General features: G+C 37.4%; 1 protein-coding gene across 9 annotated transcripts in view; it reads right to left on the bottom strand.

Annotated features, from left to right (window-relative positions):
- GPHN (gephyrin) overlaps positions 1-22,714 on the bottom strand; it is a gene marked incomplete at both ends in the record, with an annotated part of 652,555 nt that overhangs the window by 248,510 nt on the left and 381,331 nt on the right. For all 9 annotated transcript variants that reach the window (XM_079700388.1, XM_079700393.1, XM_079700386.1 and 6 more), the window contains one exon: positions 2,049-2,115. In XM_079700388.1, the coding sequence (XP_079556514.1) occupies positions 2,049-2,115 (67 nt within the window). The remainder of the gene's footprint in view (positions 1-2,048; positions 2,116-22,714) is intronic.

Genomic DNA, 22,714 nt, shown 5'->3' with positions numbered 1-22,714 from the left:
TTTCATCCTCAGAGCAATAATATGATAGAAAATGGAAACGGGCAATTGAAATATTTGTTGTCTAAAATGTGAGGAGATAAAGTCATGACGCTTTCATTAGTGTGTGATCACACTCAACAATAGGGAGGCTAAGTGAGAGTTCCTTCTAGACAGATTCCTCTACTTTTCTGGGAAGAGGGGATGGCAAAGGATGCTTGTATAACTATACTTTTCTCTTTATGATTAACCTTTTTTGTTTTTCCCCACGTCACCTCAACTTTCTTCTTTTCTACCTGATGCAATGGTCCTAGGACCAGGGCTGCAACTGTGGGTGCCAGAAGCAGGGATGATTCTTAAGCCCAAACTGTAACTATACTTTTAAATCTTTATGTCAGAATTCCTAAGGGCCTGATGGTGTAGACTATGTCTTACTCCATCTGGTCAAATTGGGCTTGACAGTAAATGAAGTTATATTGCCTGGTGTTTCAGACTGCCTACTAGCTCGGTAACTATGTAACCTTAACCTTATCTTATATGAATGAAATGGACTGAGTGGGAAGTACTCGCTAAACTAGTATTACTGATGGCAATCTGGGCCAGCCCAGTGGCCAAACCAATGGTCTCATTCAAAGATGTTCAAAGGAAATGTCTGAGTATAAAGGGAGAGAAGGAGGAATGGCAGTTGAAGGTAAAGGAATGAGTAAATGCGTTATGCAACAAGGGAAATCCAGTATTACCTTGGTGTCTCAAGAGAAGCTTAGAACAAAGATGATATTGTTTCTTGGCTCAGCTGTAGCAGATGCCAGAAAGGGAAAAGCCATATGTTGCTGAGACTACTCCTGCTTTTGGAACCTGACAAGTCTGTAAAACTGAGGAACATTGCTCTGGGACATGTTTTGATCATATGATGTGATGACGACTAGGATAACTGTTAATGTCTGTGTAGGACTCCAGTAATGTGCCAGTATCTTTTGACTCTTATTTTTCAAGGTATATTTACTAATATATTATGATATGTTATAATACAGGCATTGTTAGTAAGATTATAATGCTGATATTGATGGTCATATATACTGGGAATTTGAATTAAAGCCTCCTCAATATGCAATACCAATGGGAAATGATTGGCCTGAGCAAGAGAGCTAATTTCTATGGTAAATAGTTCTGTGAGAATGTATCACAGGGTACAAATAATAGTAGATCAAGATGGAAATGAGTACAAAAATACGAAAATTTGTATAATGGCTTTAGAGGACGAATTACCTGTTTCTCTAAATCTACTCCTATCCCACTCTGGCTCCTCCAAATCTTAGGCATATTCACACTGCTACTGATGTTGTGTCTATAATATACATGCCATACTAAATACAGATGGCCAGCCATACAAATATGATTGTTTTGTTGCAAGAAAGCCTTGGCCAGAGGCCAGGGGGTAGCTTGTGTAATAAAGAATTAACCTTACCCAAAGAGAGTCTGGCCTTTGTCCTCAGTTACTGGGAAATGAAAGGAGGAGTGTCTTTGTTTGTCTGGAAACTCTGGCCACCAGACAGTCTAACAGTGTGATTTATGATGGGGGCTTTGGGAAATGTGGTATCAATTTTGCCTTTGGAAAGTGTTAGAGACTACAGGTATATGGGCAGTATATGATGTGCCTCAATAAAAACTCCAGGTGCTAAGGGCTTAGAGCTTCCCTGATAAGGAATAATGCCTGTGTTGTTACGCACTGATGCCCGGAGAGCAATGTGTTCATGATTCCACAGGGAGAAGATATTAGAAGCTCTCCATTTGGTACCTCTCCTTTATTCTGTCTTATGTACTCCTTCCCTTGGTTGATTTTAATCTGTATCCTTTCCCTGTAATAAACCATAACCACGAGTATACCACCTTTCAATGAGTTCTCTGAATCCATCTTGTGAATTACTGAAACTGAGGGTGGTTTTGGGAAGGCATTGAACTGCAATTGGTGTCAGAAGTGAAGGTAGTCTTGTGGAGTGCTCCAACTTTTTGTTTGGCTCTCACAGTGGCCAAAATTTCTTACACTAAACCATATAAATCTCAAGATAGCTTACCTGAGATCCTTTCTTGCTACCTGGCAAGTTAATTATAAGAGTTTTCCCTCTGATTCCACATACAGGCCTGAAAGGAAAGAGAAACCTGATGAGTACTAAATTAGAATGATAGTTGGTTTAAATACATTCAACAACAAAGATCAATCATTGTACTTTATATGTGAGCAGCTGTTTTAGGAATAAAGTTGTTATAGCTAAAAATTCACCAATTGTTATACAAATTGGGCACTCACTCTGGCTGAGGTTTTTATCATAATGGTTAGTGCACGGGATTTGAAAAATGCACTGAACATGAAATCAGAATAAATTAGCCACTTTAAAGAAATACTGGCCAAATTATCTTCTTCCTCTAACTTCAACTTTTTCATATCTCTTACAGTTCTAAGAATTCAATGAGATAGCATATTAAAAATGACTAGTATAGTAATATCTATGTTCAAAAGCCTAACACATAAGGCACTCATGAGTTGAGATGTTTAAACTCTTGCTTCTCAGGAAGTCTATAAGTTTTAAAGTAAAACAGGTCTCTCATAAATCAACAGCAGTGGGGAGAGTTTAGAGAGCTCAGCTGTTAACTGATTCATTGATAAACAGTGTCAATTTAAAGTAGAAGGGTCTTTCAGAGATCATTGTAAATTTTCAGGCCACTTTTTTTTTTTTTTTTTTTTTTTTTTTTTTGCGGTACACAGGCCTCTCACTGCTGTGGCCTCTCCCGCTGCAGAGCACAGGCTCCGGACGTGCAGGCCCAGCGGCCATGGCTCACGGGCCCAGCCACTCCGTGGCACGCGGTATCCTCCCAGACCGGGGCACGAACCCGCGTCCCCTGCTACGGCAGGCGGACTCCTAACCACTGCGCCACCAGGGAAGCCCTTTCAGGCCACTTTTTTTTTTTTTTTTTTCAGTACGCGGGCCTCTCACTGTTGTGGCCTCTCCCGTTGCGGAGCACAGGCTCCGGATGCGCAGGCTCAGCGGCCATGGCTCACGGGCCAAGCCGCTCCGCGGCATATGGGATCCTCCCGGACCGGGGCACGAACCCGTATCCCCTGCAACGGCAGGCGGACTCTCAACCACTGTGCCACCAGGGAGGCCCTCAGGCCACTTTTAAACCAAGTGGTTAGATAAGAAACATAAACAGTGGAAAAGCATGGAAAACTGGAATAAACAGTTGAAGGCCTATGGGCTTCCCTGGTGGCGCAGTGGTTGAGAATCTGCCTGCTAATGCAGGGGACACGGGTTCGAGCCCTGGTCTGGAAGGATCCCACATGCTGCAGAGCAACTGGGCCTGTGAGCCACAACTACTGAGCCTGCGCGTCTGGAGCCTGTGCTCCGCAACACGGGAGGCCGCGATAGTGAGAGGCCCGCGCACCGCAATAAAGAGTGGTCCCCGCTTGCCACAACTAGAGAAAGCCCTCACACAGAAACGAAGATGCAACACAGCAAAAATAAAAAAATTAATTAATAAACTCCTACCCCCAAACATCTTTAAAAAAAAAAAAAAGAGTTGAAGGCCTATATTTCATGAGAGTTCAAATCATGCTCTTCCAATAATTGGCTGTGTTATTTTGACCTGGTAATGATATCATTTCCATCATTTGAAAACAAAAGGACTAGATTAGATTAGTCTATTTCTAAAATTTCACAACTTAGATTATAAGTCACATAAGAATCTTTTCCTAAAACTTCTGATTGAGTTTCTTCTTTTTATTTTTATTTTTTTATTTTTATTATTATTTTTATTTTTTTATTTTTTTATTTTTTGCTTTATAACAAATTTAATCAGTTATACATATACATATGTTCCGATAACCACTCCCTTTTGCGTCTCCCTCCCACCCTCCCTATCCCACCTCTCCAGGCGGTCACAAAGCACCGAGCTGATCTCCCTGTGCTATGCGGCTGCTTCCCACTAGCTATCTACCTTACGTTTGGTAGTGTATATATGTCCATGCCGCTCTTTCATTTTGTCACAGCTTACCCTTCCCCCTCCCCATATCCTCGAGTCCATTCTCTAGTAGGTCTGTGTCTTTATTCCTGTCTTACCCCTAGGTTCTTCATGACATTTTTTTTCCTTAAACTCCATATATATGTGTCAGCGTACAGTATTTGTCTTTCTCTTTCTGACTTACTTCACTCTGTATGACAGACTCTAGGTCCATCCACCTCATTACAAATAGCTCAGTTTCATTTCTTTTTATGGCTGAGTAATATTCCATTGTATATATGTGCCACATCTTCTTTACCCATTCATCCGATGATGGACACTTAGGTTGTTTCCATCTCCGGGCTATTGTAAATAGGGCTGCTATGAACATTTTGGTACATGTCTCTTTTTGAATTAAGGTTTTCTCAGGGTATATGCCCAGTAGTGGCATTGCTGGGTCATATGGTAGTTCTATTTGTAGTTTTTTAAGGAACCTCCATACCGTTCTCCATAGTGGCTGTACCAATTCACATTCCCACCAGCAGTGCAAGAGTGTTCCCTTTTTTCCACACCCTCTCCAGCATTTATTGTTTCTAGATTTTTTGATGATGGCCATTCTGACTGGTGTGAGATGATATCTCATTGTAGTTTTGATTTGCATTTCTCTAATGAGTAAAGATGTTGAGCATCCTTTCATGTGTTTGTTGGCAGTCTGTATATCTTCTGTGGAGAAATGTCTATTTAGGTCTTCTGCCCATTTTTGGATTGGGTTGTTTGTTTTTTTGTTATTGAGCTGCATGAGCTGCTTATAAATTTTGGAGATTAATCCTTTGTCAGTTGCTTCATTTGCAAATATTTTCTCCGATTCTGAGGGTTGTCTTTTGGTGTTGTTTATGCTTTCCTTTGCTGTGCAAAAGCTTTTAAGTTTCATTAGGTCCCATGTGTTTATTTTTGTCTTTATTTCCATTTCTCTAGGAGGTGGGTCAAAAAGGATCTTGCTGTGATTTATGTCATAGAGTGTTCTGCCTATGTTTTCCTCTAAGAGTTTGATAGTGTCTGGCCTTACATTTAGGTCTTTAATCCATTTTGAGCTTATTTTTGTGTATGGTGTTAGGGAGTGATCTAATCTCATACTTTTACATGTCCCTATCCAGTTTTCCCAGCACCAATTACTGAAGAGACTGTCCTTTCTCCACTGTACAGTCCTGCCCCCTTTATCAAAGATAAGGTGACCATATGTCCGTGGGTTTATCTCTGGGCTTTCTATCCTGTTCCATTGATCTATCTTTCTGTTTTTGTGCCAGTACCATACTGTCTTGATTACTGTAGCTTTGTAGTATAGTCTGAAGTCAGGGAGCCTGATTCCTCCAGCTCCATTTTTCGTTCTCAAGATTGCTTTGGCTATTCGGGGTCTTTTGTGTTTCCATACAAATTGTGAAATTTTTTGCTCTAGTTCTGTGAAAAATGCCAGTGGTAGTTTGATAGGGATTGCATTGAATCTGTAGATTGCTTTGGGTAGTAGAGTCATTTTCACAATGTTGATTCTTCCAATCCAAGAACATGGTACATCTCTCCATCTATTTGTATCATCTTTAATTTCTTTCATCAGTGTCTTATAATTTTCTGCATACAGGTCTTTTGTCTCCTTAGGTAGGTTTATTCCTAGATATTTTATTCTTTTTGTTGCAATGGTAAATGGGAGTGTTTCCTTGATTTCACTTTCAGATTTTTCATCATTAGTACATAGGAATGCCAGAGATTTCTGTGCATTAATTTTGTATCCTGCTACTTTACCAAATTCATTGATTAGCTCTAGTAGTTTTCTGGTAGCATCTTTAGGATTCTCTATGTATAGTATCATGTCATCTGCAAACAGTGACAGCTTTACTTCTTCTTTTCCGATTTGGATTCCTTTTATTTCCTTTTCTTCTCTGATTGCTGTGGCTAAAACTTCCAAAACTATGTTGAATAAGAGTGGTGAGAGTGGGCAGCCTTGTCTTGTTCCTGATCTTAGTGGAAATGGTTTCAGTTTTTCACCATTGAGGACAATGCTGGCTGTGGGTTTGTCATATATGGCCTTTATTATGTTGAGGAAAGTTCCCTCTATGCCTACTTTCTGCAGGGTTTTTATCATAAAAGGGTGTTGAATTTTGTCGAAAGCTTTCTCTGCATCTATTGAGATGATCATATGGTTTTTCTCCTTCAATTTGTTAATATGGTGTATCACGTTGATTGATTTGCGTATATTGAAGAATCCTTGCATTCCTGGAATAAACCCCACTTGATCATGGTGTATGATCCTTTTAATGTGCTGTTGGATTCTGTTTGCTAGTATTTTGTTGAGGATTTTTGCATCTATGTTCATCAGTGATATTGGCCTGTAGTTTTCTTTCTTTGTGACATCCTTGTCTGGCTTTGGTATCAAGGTGATGGTGGCCTCGTAGAATGAGTTTGGGAGTGTTCCTCCCTCTGCTATATTTTGGAAGAGTTTGAGAAGGATAGGTGTTAGCTCTTCTCTAAATGCTTGATAGAATTCGCCTGTGAAGCCATCTGGTCCTGGGCTTTTGTTTGTTGGAAGATTTTTTATCACAGTTTCAATTTCAGTGCTTGTGATTGGTGTGTTCATATGTTCTATTTCTTCCTGATTCAGTCTTGGCAGGTTGTGCATTTCTAAGAATTTGTCCATTTCTTCCAGGTTGTCCATTTTATTGGCATAGAGTTGCTTATAGTAATCTCTCATGATCTTTTGTATTTCTGCAGTGTCAGTTGTTACTTCTCCTTTTTCATTTCTAATTCTATTGATTTGAGTCTTCTCCCTTTTTTTTCTTGCTGAGTCTGGCTAATGGTTTGTCTATTTTGCTTATCTTCTCAAAGAACCAGCTTTTAGTTTTATTGATCTTTGCTATCGTTTCCTTCATTTCTTTTTCATTTATTTCTGATCTGATTTTTATGATTTCTTTCCTTCTGCTAACTTTGGGATGTTTTTGTTCTTCTTTCTCTAATTGCTTTAGGTGCAAGGTTAGGTTGTTTATTCGAGATGTTTCCTGTTTCGTAAGGTGGGATTGTATTGCTACAAACTTCCCTCTTAGAACTGCTTTTGCTGCATCCCATAGGTTTTGGGTCGTTGTGTCTCCATTGTCATTTGTTTCTAGGTATTTTTTAATTTCCTCTTTGATTTCTTCAGTGATCACTTCGTTATTAAGTAGTGTATTGTTTAGCCTCCATGTGTTTGTATTTTTTACAGATCTTTTCCTGTAATTGATATCTAGTCTCATAGCATTGTGGTCGGAAAAGATATTTGATACAATTTCAATTTTCTTAAATTTACCAAGGCTTGATTTGTGACCCAAGATATGATCTATCCTGGAGAATGTTCCATGGGCACTTGAGAAAAATGTGTATTCTGTTGTTTTTGGATGGAATGTCCTATAAATATCAATTAAGTCCATCTTGTTTAATGTATCATTTAAAGCTTGTGTTTCCTTATTTATTTTCATTTTGGATGATCTGTCCATTGGTGAAAGTGGGGTGTTAAAGTCCCCTACTATTATTGTGTTACTGTCGATTTCTCCTTTTATGGCTGTTAGTATTTGCCTTATGTATTGAGGTGCTCCTATGTTTGGTGCATAAATATTTACAATTGTTATATCTTCTTCTTGGATCGATCCCTTGATCATTATGTAGTGTCCTTCTTTGTCTCTTCTAGTAGTCTTTATTTTAAAGTCTATTTTGTCTGATATGAGAATTGCTACTCCAGCTTTCTTTTGGTTTCCATTTGCATGGAATATCTTTTTCCATCCCCTTACTTTCAGTCTGTATGTGTCTCTAGGTCTGAAGTGGGTCTCTTGTAGACAGCATATATATGGGTCTTATTTTTGTATCCATTCAGCCAATCTGTGTCTTTTGGTGGGAGCATTTAGTCCATTTACATTTAAGGTAATTATTGATATGTATGTTCCTATTCTCATTTTCTTAATTGTTTTGGGTTCGTTATTGTAGGTCTTTTCCTTCTGTTGTGTTTCTTGCCTAGAGAAGTTCCTTTAGCATTTGTTGTAAAGCTGGTTTGGTGGTGCTGAACTCTCTCAGCTTTTGCTTGTCTGTAAACGTTTTAATTTCTCCATCAAATGTGAATGAGATCCTTGCTGGGTAGAGTAATCTTGGTTGCAGGTTTTTCTCCTTCATCACTTTAATTATGTCCTGCCACTCCCTTCTGGCTTGTAGAGTTTCTGCTGAGAGATCAGCTGTTATCCTGATGGGGATTCCCTTGTGTGTTATTTTTGCCTTGCTGCTTTTAATATAATTTCTTTGTGTTTAATTTTTGACAGTTTGATTAATATGTGTCTTGGCGTATTTCTCCTTGGATTTATTCTGTATGGGACTCTCTGTGCCTCCTGGACTTGATTAACTATTTCCTTTCCCATATTAGGGAAGTTTTCAACTATAATCTCTTCAAATATTTTCTCAGTCCCTTTCTTTTTCTCTTCTTCTTCTGGAACCCCTATAATTCGAATGTTGGTGTGTTTAATGTTGTCCCAGAGGTCTCTGAGACTGTCCTCTGTTCTTTTCATTCTTTTTTCTTTATTTTGCTCTGCAGCAGTTATTTCCACTATTTTATCTTCCACCTCACTTATCCGTTCTTCTGCCTCAGTTATTCTGCTATTGATCCCATCTAGAGTATTTTTTATTTCATTTATTGTGTTTTTAATCGATGCTTGATTCATCTTTAGTTCTTCTAGGTCCTTGTTAACTGTTTCTTGCATTTTGTCTATTCTATTTCCAAGATTTTGGATCTGGGAAATAGAATCTTGGATCATCTTTACCATCATTATTCTGAATTCTTTTTCAGGTAGACTGCCTATTACCCCTTCATTTGTTAGGTCTGGTGGGTTTTTATCTTGCTCCTTCTCCTGCTGTGTGTTTTTCTGTCTTCTCATTTTGCTTATGTTACTGTGTTTGGGGTCTCCTTTTTACAGGCTGCAGGTTCGTAGTTCCCGTTGTTTTTGGTGTCTGTCCCCAGTGGCTAAGGTTGGTTTAGTGGGTTGTGTAGGCTTCCTGGTGGAGGGGAGTACTGCCTGTGTTCTGGTGGATGAGGCTGGATCTTGTCTTTCTGGTGGGCAGGTCCACGTCTGGTGGTGTGTTTTGGGGTGTCTGCGGACTTTTTATGATTTTAGTCCACCTCTCTGCTAATGGGTGGCGTTGTGTTCCTGTCTTGCTAGTTGTTTGGCATAGGGTGTCCATCACTGTAGCTTGCTGGTCGTTGAGTGAAGCTGGGTGCTGGTGTTGAGATGGAGATCTCTGGAAGATTTTCGCCGTTTGATATTATGTGGAGCTGGGAGGTCTCTTGTGGACCCGTATCCTGAAGTTGGCTCTCCCACCTCAGAGGCACAGCACTGACTCCTGGCTCCTCAATTTGGGATGGTTTGTTGTCTATTCATGTATTCCACAGATGCAGGGTACATCAAGTCGATTGTGGAGCTTTAATCCGCTGCTTCTGAGGCTGCTGGGAGAGGTTTCCCTTTCTCTTCTTTGTTCTCACAGCTCCTGGGTCTCAGCTTTGGATTTGGCCCCGCCTCTGCGTGTAGGTCGCCGGAGGGCGTCTGTTCTTCGCTCAGACAGGACAGGGTTAAAGGAGCAGCCTCTTAGGGGACTCTGGCTCACTCAGGCTGGGCGGGAGGGAGGGGCACGGAGTGTGGGGCGAGCCTGCAGCGGCAGAGGTTGGCGTGACGTTGCACCAGCCCTAGGCACGCCGTGCACTGTCCCAGGGAAGCCGCCCCTGGATCCCGGGACCCCGGCAGTGGCAGGCTGCACAGGCTCCCAGAAGGGCGGTGTGGACAGTGACCTGCGCTCGCACACAGGCTTCTTGGCGGCGGCGGCAGCAGCCCCAGCGTCCCACGCCCGTCACTGGGCTCCGCGCTTTCAGTCGTGACTCGCGCCCGTCTGTGGAGCCCCTTTAAGCAGCGCTCTTAATCCCCTCTCCTCGCACACCAGGGAACCAAGAGGGAAGAAAAAGTCTCTTGCCTCTTCGGCAGCTCCAGAGTTTTCCCGGACTCCCTTCCGGCTAGCTGTGGCACATTAGTCCCCTTCAGGCTGAGTTCTCGCCGCCAGCCCCAGTCCTCTCCCTGCACTCTGACCGAAGCCTGAGCCTCAGCTTCCAGCACCGCCCGCCCCGGCGGGCGAGCAGACAAGCCTCTCGGGCTGGTGAGTGCCCCTCGGCACTGATCCTCTGTGCGGGAATCTCTCCGCTTTGCCCTACCCAGGTATGTGGGGAGTTTCTTGCCTTTTGGGAGGTCTGGGGTCTTCTGCCAGCGTTCAGTAGGTGTTCTGTAGGAGTTGTTCCACGTGTAGCTGTATTTCTGGTGTATCCGTGGGGAGGAAGTTGATCTCCGCGTCTTACTCTTCTGCCATCTTTCCCGGAAGTCTGAGTTTCATCTTTAACTACTTTAACTCTTTGAAATAACCTAAAATTGTCTTTTATTTTATTGTTTTTTTTCTTGTCCTATTCACAAAGTGTTCATAGCTATTTAAAACTTTCCATGCGTTTTTCTTTTTAATTGAGATATAGTTGACAAATAACATTGTATTAGTTTTAGGTATACAACATAATGATTTGATATGTGTACATTTTGTGAAATGATTATCACAATAAGTTAAGTTAATATCCATCACCACACACTGTACAATTTTTTTGTGATGAAAACTCTTACAATCTACTCTCTTAGAAACTTTCAACTATACAATACAATATTATTAACTATAATCAACATGCTGTATATTACATCCCCAGGATTTATATGTGGAAATTTGTGCCTTTCAACCACCTTCACGCATTTTACCCACTAACCAACCCCTACCTCTGGCAACCACCAATCTGTTCTCTGTATCTATGTGTTGATTATTTTTAGATTGCATAGGTAAGTCAGATCATATAGTATTTGTCTTTCTCTGACCTGTTTCACTTAGCACAATGGACTCAAAGTCAATTCATGTTGTCACAAGTAGCAAGATTTTCTTATTTTTAAGACTGAATAATGTTCTATAGCACATATATATCTCATTTCCTTTATCCATTTATCCATCAATGGATAATTAGTTTGTTTCCATGTCCTGGCTATTGTAAATAACAATGCAGTAAAGATGGAGGTGCAGGTATCTTTTTGAGATAGGGATTCTGTTTGCTTTGGATAAATACCCAAAGGTCGAATTGCTGGATCATATGACAGTTCTATTTTTAATGTATTTAGGAACCTCCATACTGTCTTCCACAGTGGCTGCACTAACTTACACTGCCACCAACAGTGTATGAGGGTTCCCTTTTTTGCATCTCCTCTCCAACACTTGTTATTGTTTTCAATAATAGCTATTTTAATGGGTGTGAGGTGATATCTCATTGTGGTTTTGAGTTGCATTTCCTGAATTAGTGATGTTGAACAGCTTCTGATGTGCCTGTTGGCCATCTGTATATATTCTTTGGAAAAATGTCTATTCAGATCCTCTGCCCATTTTTTAATTTAAAAAAATTGTTGAGTTGTTTATAATTTTGAATATTAACCACTTATGGATACATGATTTGCAAATATCTTCTGCCATTTGGTAGGGTTTCTTTTCATTTTGTTGATGGTTTCTTTTGCTGTGTAGAATTTTTTAGTTTGATGTAGTCCCATTTGTTTAATTTTGCTTTTGTTTCCTTTGCCTAAGGATACATATCCAGAAAGAGACTGCTAAGACTGATGTGAAAAGTATACTGCCTATGTTTTCTTCTAGTTTTATGGTTTCTGGTTTTACATTCAAGTCTTTAATCCACTTTGAGTTAATTTTTGTGTATGGTGTAAGATAGGGCCTAGTTTCATTCTTTTGCTTGTGCTATCCAGTTTTCCCAACACAATTTATTGAAGAAACTGTCCTTTCTCCATTGTATGTTCTTTGCTCCTTTGTTGTAAATTAATTGTCCATGTATGTATGGGTTTATTTCTGGGCTCTCAATTGCGTTCCATTGATGTATGTCTGTTTTTCTGCTGTTTTGATTATTATAGTTTTGTAGTATAATTTGAAATCAGGGAGTGTAATACCTCCACTTTGATAATTTTTCTCAAGATTGCTTTGGCTATCCAGGGTCTTCTGCAGTTCTATACAAATTGTAGGATTTTTTGTTCTATTTCTATCAAAAATGTCATTGGTATTTTGATGGGGACTTCACTGAATCCATAGGTTGTTTTAGGTAATGTGGATATTTTAACAATGTTAATTTTTGTAACATGAGCATGGACTATGTTTCCATTTCTTTGTGTCTTATTCAATTTCTTTCAACAATGTCTTATAGTTTTCACTTCTTTGGATTAATTTACTATGAGGTATTTTATTCTTTTTGTTGTGATTGTAAAAGGAAATGTTTCCTTAATTTCTCTTTATGCTAGTTCATTCTTAGTGTACAGAAATGCAACAGATTTTTGTATGCTGATTTTGTATCCTACAACTTTACTGCATTCATTTATTATTTCTAATAGTTTTTCTGTGGAATCGTTAGGGTTTTCTATATATAAAATCATGTTATCCACAAATAGTGACAGTTTTACTTCTTCCTTTCCAATCTGGATTTTTCTTACCTAATTGCTCTAGCTAGGACTTCAGTACTATGTTGAGTAAGAGTGGCAAAGTGGCAAGAGTAGGTATCCTTCTCTTGTTCCAAATCTTAGAGAAAAAATTTTCAGTTTTTCACCATTCAGTATGATGTTAGCTGTGGGTTTGTCACATATGACTTTTATTATGTTGATGTATGCTCCTTCACTTTATTGAGTTTTTTTCTTTTTTAATCATAAATGGGTGTTGACTCTTGTCGTATGCTGTTTTTTGGGCATCTATTGATATAATCATGATTTTTGTCCTTCATTTTTGTTAATGTGTTGAATCATGTTGATTGATTTGTGGATACTGAACCATCCTTACATCCCTGGAATAAAGCCCATTTGATCATGGTGTATGAACCTTTTAATGTATTGCTGTATTCAGTTTGCTAATGTTTTGTTGAGAATTTTTACATCTATGTTTGTCAGACATACTGGCCTGTAATTTTATTTTTTGTGTGTTGTTCTTGTCTGGTTTTGGTATTAGGGTAATGTTGGCCTCATAAAAAGAGTTATGAAGTGTTCCCTTCTCTTCTAGTTTTTGGAAGTGCTTGAGAAGAATTGGTATTAAGTCTTTAAATAAGTTGTCTGGTCCTGGATGTGTTTCTTAGGAGGTTTTTGATTACTGTTTCCATCTCCCTACTAGTGACTGATCTATTCAGATTTTCTATTTCACATGATTCAGTCTTGGAAGAATGTGTGATTCTAAGAATTGATCCAGTTCTTCTAGGTTGTCCAATTTGTTGATGCATAGCTCTTCACAGTATTCTCTTATGATCCTTTGTATTTCTGTGATATTGGCTGTAATTTTTCCTTGTTTCTGATTTTATTTATCTACACATTCTCTTTTTTCTTAGTGAGTCTAGCTAAAGGTTTGTCAATTTTGTTTATCTCTTTAAAGAACCAGTTTCATTGACTTTTTTTCCATTGCATTTTTTAGTCTCTATTTCATTTATTTCCGCTCTGATTTTTATTTTCTTCCTTATATTGATTTTAGACTTTGTTCTTTTTCCCCCCTAGTTCCTTTAGGTGTAATGTTAGACTGTTTATTTGAGATATTTCTTGTTTCTTAAGGTAGGCCTTATTGCTATAAACATTCCTCTAAGTACTGCTTTTGTTACATCTCATAGAATTTGATATGTTGCATTTTCATTTTATTTGTGTTCAAGTATTTTTTGATTTCTCCTTTTGATTTCTTCATTGACCCAATAGTTGTTCAGTAGCATGTTGTTTAGTCTCCACATATTTGTGATTTTTCCAGCTCTCTTCTTGTATTGATAGTTGATCATGCCATGGCGGTGGAAAAGATGCCTGATATGATTTCAATATTTAAATTCATCGTGACCTCTTTTGTGTTCCAACATATGGTATATTCTTGAAAATGTTCCATGTGCATTTAAGAAGAATATGTAGTCTGCTGCATTTGGATGAAATGATCTGTATAAATATCTTAAGTCCATTGTTTCACTTAAGGACTATGTTTCCTTTTTGACTTTATGTTTGAATGATATACACATTTCTCTGTAAATTCTTCAATTTCTTTCATCAATGTTTTATAGTTTTCAGTGTACAGATCTTTCAATTTCTTAGTTAAATTTATTCCTAGGTATTTTATTCTTTTTGATGCAATTGTAAATGGGATTGTTTTCTTAATTTCTCTTCCTGATAATTTGTTATTAGTGCATAGAAATGTAACTGATTTTTATATATTGATTTTGTACTCTGAAACTTTACTAAATTTATTAGTTTTAACATTTTTTTTTGTGAAGTCCGTAGAGTATACTACATATAATATCATGTCATCTGCAAAGAGAGACATTTTACTTCTTCCTTTCTGATTTGGGTGACTTCTTACTTTTCCTTCTCTGATTGCTCTGGCTAGGACTTCCATTACTATCTTGGATAAAAGTGGCAAGAGTGGCTGTCCATGTCTGGTTCCTGATTTTAGAGGAAAAGTTTTCAGTTTTTCACCATTGAGTATGTTAGTTGTGGGCTTGTCACATATGGCCTTTATTACATTGAGGTATGTTCCCTCTATACCCACTTTGTTGAGGATTCTCATCACGAATGGATGTTCAATTTTCTCAAAATTTTTTCTGCATCTATGGAGATGGATCATATGATTTTTATCCATCATTTTATTACTGTGGTCTATCATACTCACTGATTTGTGGATGTTGGGAATTTTTCCATATCTTCTAGGCTGTCCAGTTTGTTGGTGTATAATTGTACAAAGCAGTCTCTTTGTACATAGTAGAATCTTTGTATTTTTGTGGTATCAGTTGTAACGTCTCCTCTTTCATTTCTCATTTTATTTATTTGAGTCCTCTTTTTTCTTGATGAGTCTAGCTAAAGGCTTGTCTATCTTGTTTATCTTTTCAAAGAAGCAGGCCTTCATTTCATTGATCATTTCTATTGTCTTTTTAGTCTCTATGTCATTTAAGAAAAATAATACATTTATTTATTTTTGGCTGTATTGGGTCTTCATTGCTGTGCATGGGCTTTCTTTAGTTGCGGTGAGCGGGGGCTACTCTTCGTTGTGGTGTGTGGGCTTCTCATTGCAGTGGCTTCTCTTGTTGCAGAGCACGGGCCCTAGGCACACGGACTCAGTAGTTGTGGTGAGTGGGCTCAGCAGTTGAGGCTTGCGGGCTCTAGGGTACAGGCTCAGTAGTTGTGGTGCATGGGCTTACTTGTTCCAAGGGGTGTGGGATCCTCCTGGACTAGGAATCAAACCTGAGTCCCTTGCACTGGCAGGCAGATTCTTAACCACTGTGCCACCAGGGAAGTCCCTATTTTTTTTTTTTTTTAATCTGGTCTTTGTTATTTCCTTCCTTCCACTACAGGCTTAGTTCTGTTTTATTTTTAAAAAATTCTTTGGAGTGTAATGTTAGGTTGTTTCTTTAAGCTCTTTCTTCTTAATGTAGGGATTGATTGCTCTGAATTTCCCTCTTAGAACTGCTTTTGCTGCATATTATAAGTTTTGGTATGTTGTATTTCCATTTTCATGTGTCTCAAGATATTTTTTGATTTCTCTTTTGATTTCTCCTTTGACCCACTGGTTGTTTAGTAGCATTTTGTTGAATCTCCATATATTTGTGGATTTTTCAATTTTCTTCTTGTAATTGATTTCTAGTTTCATACTATTGTAGTCAGAAAAGATGATTGATATGATTTTAATCTTCTTAAAATTCAAGATTTGTATTGTGGCTTAACATGTGATCTATTCTGGAGAATGTTCTATGTGCATTTAAGAAGAATGAGTATTCTGTTGCTTTCCATCTGATCTAAAGTGTCATTTAAGTCCAGTGCTTCCTTACTGATTTTCTGTCTCGATGATCTATCCACTGATGAAAGCGGAGTATTGAAATCTCCAATTATTGTATTTGCTGTCTATTTCTCACTTAAGGTATATTAATACTTGCTTTATATACTTTATATTCATAGGTGCTCCTATGTTGGGTGCGTAAATATTTACAAACGTTATATCCTCTGGTTGGATTGATACCTTTATTATTATACAGTGACCTTCGTCTCTTATACAGTCTTTTCCTTAAGTTTATTTTGCCTCATACAATTATAGCTATCCCAGCTTTCTTTTGTTTTTTATTTGCATGGAATATCTTTTTCCATCCTTTTACTTTCAATGTGTATGTATTCTTATGTGAGAAGTTAGTCAAGCAGCATATAGTGGGGTGCTTTTTTAAAAAAAATTCATTCAGCTACTGTATATTTTGATTGGAGAATTTATTTATTTACATTTAAAGTAATTATTACTATTATTTTTATTAATTTATTTATTTTTGCTGTGTTGGGTCTTCGTTTCTGTGCGAGGGCTTTCTCTAGTTGTGGCAAGTGGGGGTCACTCTTCATCGCAGTGCGCGGGCCTCTCACTATCGCGGCCTCTCTTGTTGCGGAGCACAGGCTCCAGACGCGCAGGCTCAGTAGTTGTGGCTCACGGGCCCAGTTGCTCCGTGGCATGTGGGATCCTCCCAGACCAGGGCTCGAACCCGTGTCCCCTGCATTAGCAGGCAGATTCTCAACCACTGCGCCACCAGGGAAGCCCCAAAGTAATTATTGATAAGTATGGATTTATTGCCATTTTGTTAACTATTTTCTTGCTGTTTTATAATTCCTTTGTTACTTTCTTCTTCTCTTGCTCCCTTCCTTTGTGATTTGATGGTTATTTTGGTAGTAGTATGCTTAGATTCCTTTTTGTTTATCTTTTGTGTATCTACCATAGGTTTTTACTATGTGGTTACCATCAAGCTTATGTAAAACATCTTTTATTTATAAGTCTATTTTAAGTTGATAACAACTTTTATTTATGTCTATTTTAAGTTGATAACAACTTAAATTCAAACACATTCTAAAGCTCTACATTTTTACTCTTACTATGTTTAATGCTTTTGATGTTGCAATCTGCATCTTTTTGAGTATTCACTAAACAAATTATTGTAGTTATAGTTACTTTTACTACTTTAACCCTTCACACTAGATAAGTGGTCAATCCACCTCCATTACAAGAGATTATTCTAAATTGAATTATGTATTTATCTTTACCAGTGAGGTTTACATTTTCATATGCTTTCCTGTTAGCACTCTTTCATTTCAGCTTAAAGAAGTCCCTTTAACTTTTCTTGTAAGGCCAATCTAGTGGTGCTGAACTCTTTTAGCTTTTGCGTGACTGGAAATTCTTCACCTTTCCTTTAACCCTGAAGGACAACTTTCTTGGGTAAAGTATTCTTGATAGACAATTTTTTCACTTCACCACTTTAAATACATCATGTCACTCCCTTCTGGCCTGCAAAGTTTCTGCTAAAGAATCTACTGAAGGTATTATGGAAGTTTCCTTATATATAAAAAGTTGGTTTTCCTTCTTGCTTTTAAGATTCCCTCATTGTCTTTATAATTTTTGACAATGTAATTGCAATATGTCTTTGTGTGGGTGGGTCTCTTTGGATTCATGTTTACTGAAACTCTCTGGGCTTCCTGGATCTGGATGTCTGTTTCCCAGGTTAGGGACAGTTTCAGCCATTAATTATTCCTTTAAATAGGTTTCTGTCCCTTCCTCTTTTCTCTCTGGAATTCTTAGAAATGTTAATATTATTCTGCTTGATGTTGTCCTGTAAGTCCTGTAAGCTATCTTCACTCTTTTTCTTTTTGTTCCTCTTTCTGGATGAGTTACATTGCCCTGTCTTCAAGTTCCTCAATCCCTGCTTCTGCATTATCTAGTGCTGTTGAACCCCTGTACTGAAATTTTCAGTTCAGTTATTGTATTCTTCAGGTTTGTGACTTCTGTTTGGCACTTTCTTATATTCTCTTTGTTGAAATTCTTACTTTGTACATGCATTGTTCTCCTGACCTTGGTGAGCACGTTTATGACCATTATTTTGAACTTTTTTTCAGGTAAACCATTTATCTCTGCTTCATTAAGGTCTTTTTTTGAGGTTTTCTCTTTTAGGTACAGATTGATACATGCCTCTGGGATCTTTGTAATTTTATGAAGCAAGTTCATTCTAACTGTGCTTATGTCATTTCTTTTTCTAAGTATAGTGGTCATAAATTTATCCTTACTTAGAATGATGTTGGGTCTACCTACATTTTTAATTTATCAAGTATGACAAAACGTGGAATATATTTTCCAAGAATATAACTATTTTCCAAGGATGTTTCCAAGAATGTTCCAAGTTATATTAACTCCCTCCACCACAAGGTTAGTGACAAATTAAAATTCAGTCAATACTTTTAATTCCAACTTTTTGGTCATCAAGCCCAGGCCTGTTATGTCTCCAGTAATACTTCATCTGCTCTAGGTTGATACCCAAATAGCAGTGTTAATAAAGCTATGGGTATAAACTTCTACCAGTACTGTATGTACATAATAATTATAATACCTAGACCACTATTTCTGTATGTGTGTTATGTGTGTACGTGTGATATAATTAAAAGCCTTAGTATATAGCCATGAGAAATTATATCTGTTTTTCCCCCCTCAATCTCTTTGGCCTTTTATTTTGCCAAAAATATGAGATCAGACTTAATAAAAATTCTTTGTTAGTTCCCTGTTCTCTTTGAATGTTTAAAATTAATTTTGAGGGCTTCCCTGGTGGCGCAGTGGTTGAGAGTCTGCCTGCCGATGCAGGGGACACGGGTTCGTGCCCCAGTCTGGGAAGATCCCACATGCCGTGGAGCGGCTGGGCCCGTGAGCCATGGCTGCTGAACCTGCACGTCTGGAGCCTGTGCTCCACAACGGGAGAGGCCATAACAGTGAGAGGCCCGTGTACCGCAAAAAAAAAAAAAAAAAAAAAAATTTAATTTTGAGATGTGGTTTTTCATTTCTAGAACGTCCAGAGTTATTGTAAGAAGAAAGTAGTTTTCATTTATATAAACCTTTTTGGTTAATGAAGTATTTTTACAAACACTATTTTACTTAATAATTTTCAAAAACATAAGCACCATATTCTTAGCATATTCCAAAACTTATTAAACGGCCTGCAGTAAGTATTATGGGATAAATGCAACCCAATTCCTTAAGGAGTTTACAAATATTTATACAGACCACAAAAGCATATAAACAACTACAAGATAGTAGGTGATGACACAAGTTATCCTAAAATACAACGAGTTCAAAATAAAAGAAATAAATTTCTATGGGAGGGTATGAAGTATGTCTTTATGCAAGAGATAGCTCTTGAGTGATTTTATAAAGGAAAATATTTCAACAGGTAGGAAAGTGGGGGAAGGGCAAGAAAAAGAGGATAGTTTTAAGTGGAGGGGAAAAACAAGATAAAAGCACAGAGACAAAAAAAAAGCACCAAGTACTTTTTGGGTATATTAAGTCCTTCATCTAGTGAGAGCACATTGTACTCAGAGGAGTAATGTGAGATAAGAAGTACCAGTGGGAAGATGTTGCAGTATGAAAGATTAATAGTTTGCAATGTGTGGTCTATGTGCCAGCAACATATGCATCATTTGGTAAATTGTTAGAAACATAAAACGTTCCACACTGCCCTGCTCCTTTCCTCACTGCGACTGACCTACTGAGTCAAAAACTATGGGGTGAGATCTAGCACTTAGTATCTTACTAAGCTCTCTAGTTGATTTTGTTCCATGGCAAAGCTTGAGAACTACTGTGATAAACTATGCTTGAATTTTGGTACTACTATTTATTATCAGTGTAAACTTGGCGTTAGTTACTGAGTCTCTTTAATGTAGTTTTCAAAATCTGAGTTGTTGTAGGCATTAATATAATCCTTGACATATAATGTATAGTACAGTGGATACATAATGTACAGTATAGTACTTAATGGATACTTAATAAGTACCTGGCCCTTTTTCTCTTAGAAAGTATATTGTGATTAGACACTGGAAGTCAGAAATTCACTATAAAGAGCTAGAACGTATTCCTAAGGTATCGGGGACCACTGATGGATTCTGTTCAATATAATCAAGCACTACTTGAGGAGTAACAGTCTAAAATAAATGGAAAGGGCATAATACAAGATCTAAAGAAAAGAAAGTCTGATAATAGAAACACTAAATACAAGTTGAATGATTCTTGGTATATGTTCTGTGATGTATCTGTTTCAGTACCTCATACAGTACCTTGTTTTTTTCTAGAGAAATCCTACTTCCTTTTCTACTGTTTTTTCGCTTTTCTTTTTTTGCAGGGAGAAAGGGGGCAACACCTGATTTTTTTTTCTTTTGCTATTAATGATATGGCAATGAGACTGAGAAGACTTGTGAAAAACTTAACATCTAACATTTAACTAGTGCTTGTTATATGTCATGTGTTTTACTGGCATTTTTACATTACACACAAAACACCCCCTGGACGTATGAATACAATAGTATATTACCTTCTAGTTTTTTTATATGGAAATATAAATTACTGCCAACTTTGACAGATACTACTTGCCTTTTAGCTCTCATTTTTAGATATTTCTATATCTGATACAGAAGATAAATTATTTTTGTAAGCACTATAGTTAGACTAGCAATGAAAGTTTGAGATATATTTGCCTGAATTTATACTTACAAAATAAATCTCAGAAATTAAAAAGGAAATTAGAAAAAGAATAGGATTTTTGTTTATTTCCTTTGAAAGAATGTTCTAGTTTTTGTCTTCTTCAAAGATATCAAATGAGAAGATGCATAAACAGCCAGAAATATTCAATATTAAATGGTAATGTAACAGTAGTTTTTTAAAAAATAAAGAATATATTTAAAAATCAGGTGAGCTTGGCTAGTGCAAACTTAAATGATAGACTGAACTGTCATTAATTTCAATATAAACTCATCTAATGGAGAGCTATCAGGGGAAAAAAACAAAAAAACAAGCACAAAAGACCCTGAACCTATTTGCTGATTAATTGTGGGATAATTTAACATAAATTTCTTATTTAAAAACACCTTCTAAAATATATAAAGTATGGTTATCAGAGTGAATTAATTAATTCATTCAGTAAATATTTACTGAGTACTTACCATGGGCAATAAGCAAAGAGTGTTGCCCTAGGGGAGTTTACAGATTTATAGGAAAATATCAGTAAGTATTAAGATAGTTAACTAAGTTATAGGCATAGGCATATGTTATAGGCATAATAGCTATAGGAACAACAGGAAGGGCACTTTAGTCTTAGTTGGGGGAGAGCAAGGGATGGTTAGGGAAGGCTTCTAGAAGGAAGGAAAACCTAAGCTGTTACCTGAAGAACAGGTGTTATCAGTTAGAGTGGGAAGAACATTCTAGGCAGGGGAAATGGCATGAACAAAGGACTCGGAAGCTAGAGACAGAACCTGATGTGTGTAGTAACAATAATGAGGGTGGGTGGGTGGAATGGAATGAATGTCTGTATCCTCCCCAAATTCATATACTGAAATCCTAACCCTCAATATGATGGTATTAGGAGTTGGGGGCTTGGGGAGGTAATTAGGTCATGAGGGTAGAGCCCTCATGAATGTGATTTAGTGCCCTTAAAGAAGAGACTCCAAAGAGAGCTATAGAGCACCCCACCTGTCACTATGTGAGTTCTTTTCTGTATCCTCAGTAGTTTACAACCTGGAAGAGGGTTCTCATCAGAATCTGACCGTGCTGGGCCCCCTATTCTCAGACTTCTAGCCTCCAGAACTGTGAGAAGTAAATTTCTGTTGTTTATAAGCCACCCAGTCTCTGGTTCTTTGTTATAGCAGCCCAAATTAAGACAGTGGGAGATGCTGTTAAATAGACAGCAGAGACAACTTACATAGGTCCTGGAAAATAATCTTAAAGAATTCAGTCTTTATCCATAGAAAAATGAGATACCACTGAAGTTTTAAGCAGAGAAATAACATACTAATATTTGTGTTTTCAAAAGATGTCTCTGGGCTGCAATGTGGAAAACTGATTGAAGAGGTGCAAAGAAAACAGTTAGAATGTTGGAATATGAGAGGTGAGTTAGGATGGTTGCAATGGTGATGAAGAAAAATAGACAGGTTATAGTTTTTAAATGACTTACAGAGTATTAAGTTTTCGTGACTTACAGAGACTATAATGAGACAGTAACCTTTTAATCCTAAAATATATATATTTTTGTAAATTACATAGAGAATAATTTTTTAAAATGGGACATACTTGGATGAAAACTAAGTCCTAGTCTAGATTAATACCAGAATTTTGATATTCTGTGTTAACTTGATCACAATAGGCATGGATATAAAATAATATGAAAAATACAATTTTGTTTCCCTTAAAAAGAAATTTTTATTAAGTATTAAATACATACAGTTTGTAATGCATGTATAAAATGTAGACAATAATGAAAAAAACCTACCTATGTACCTACAATCTAGGTTAAGAAACAGGCTATTATATCTTCAAAGACTCTGTGTGCATTATCCCGATCTCAAGTCCCATTTTTCCTCAGATAACTATTTTCCTGAATTTAAAAATCATTCCCTTACTTATTTTTGTAACCCCTTTATTGAGATGTAATTCACATACTATACAACTCACCCGTTAAAGTGAAAAAAATTATTTTTAGTGTATTTCAGAGTTGTGTAACCATCATCACAATCAGTTTTAGAATATTATATTAACCCCCCACCCCCACAAAAAAACCCCATACCTATCAGTAGTCCACATTTTCTCC

This window comes from Hyperoodon ampullatus (assembly GCF_949752795.1).
Source record: "Hyperoodon ampullatus genome assembly, chromosome: 3".
Lineage (NCBI taxonomy): Eukaryota > Metazoa > Chordata > Mammalia > Artiodactyla > Ziphiidae > Hyperoodon > Hyperoodon ampullatus.
This window is presented reverse-complemented; position numbering and strand designations above follow the sequence as displayed.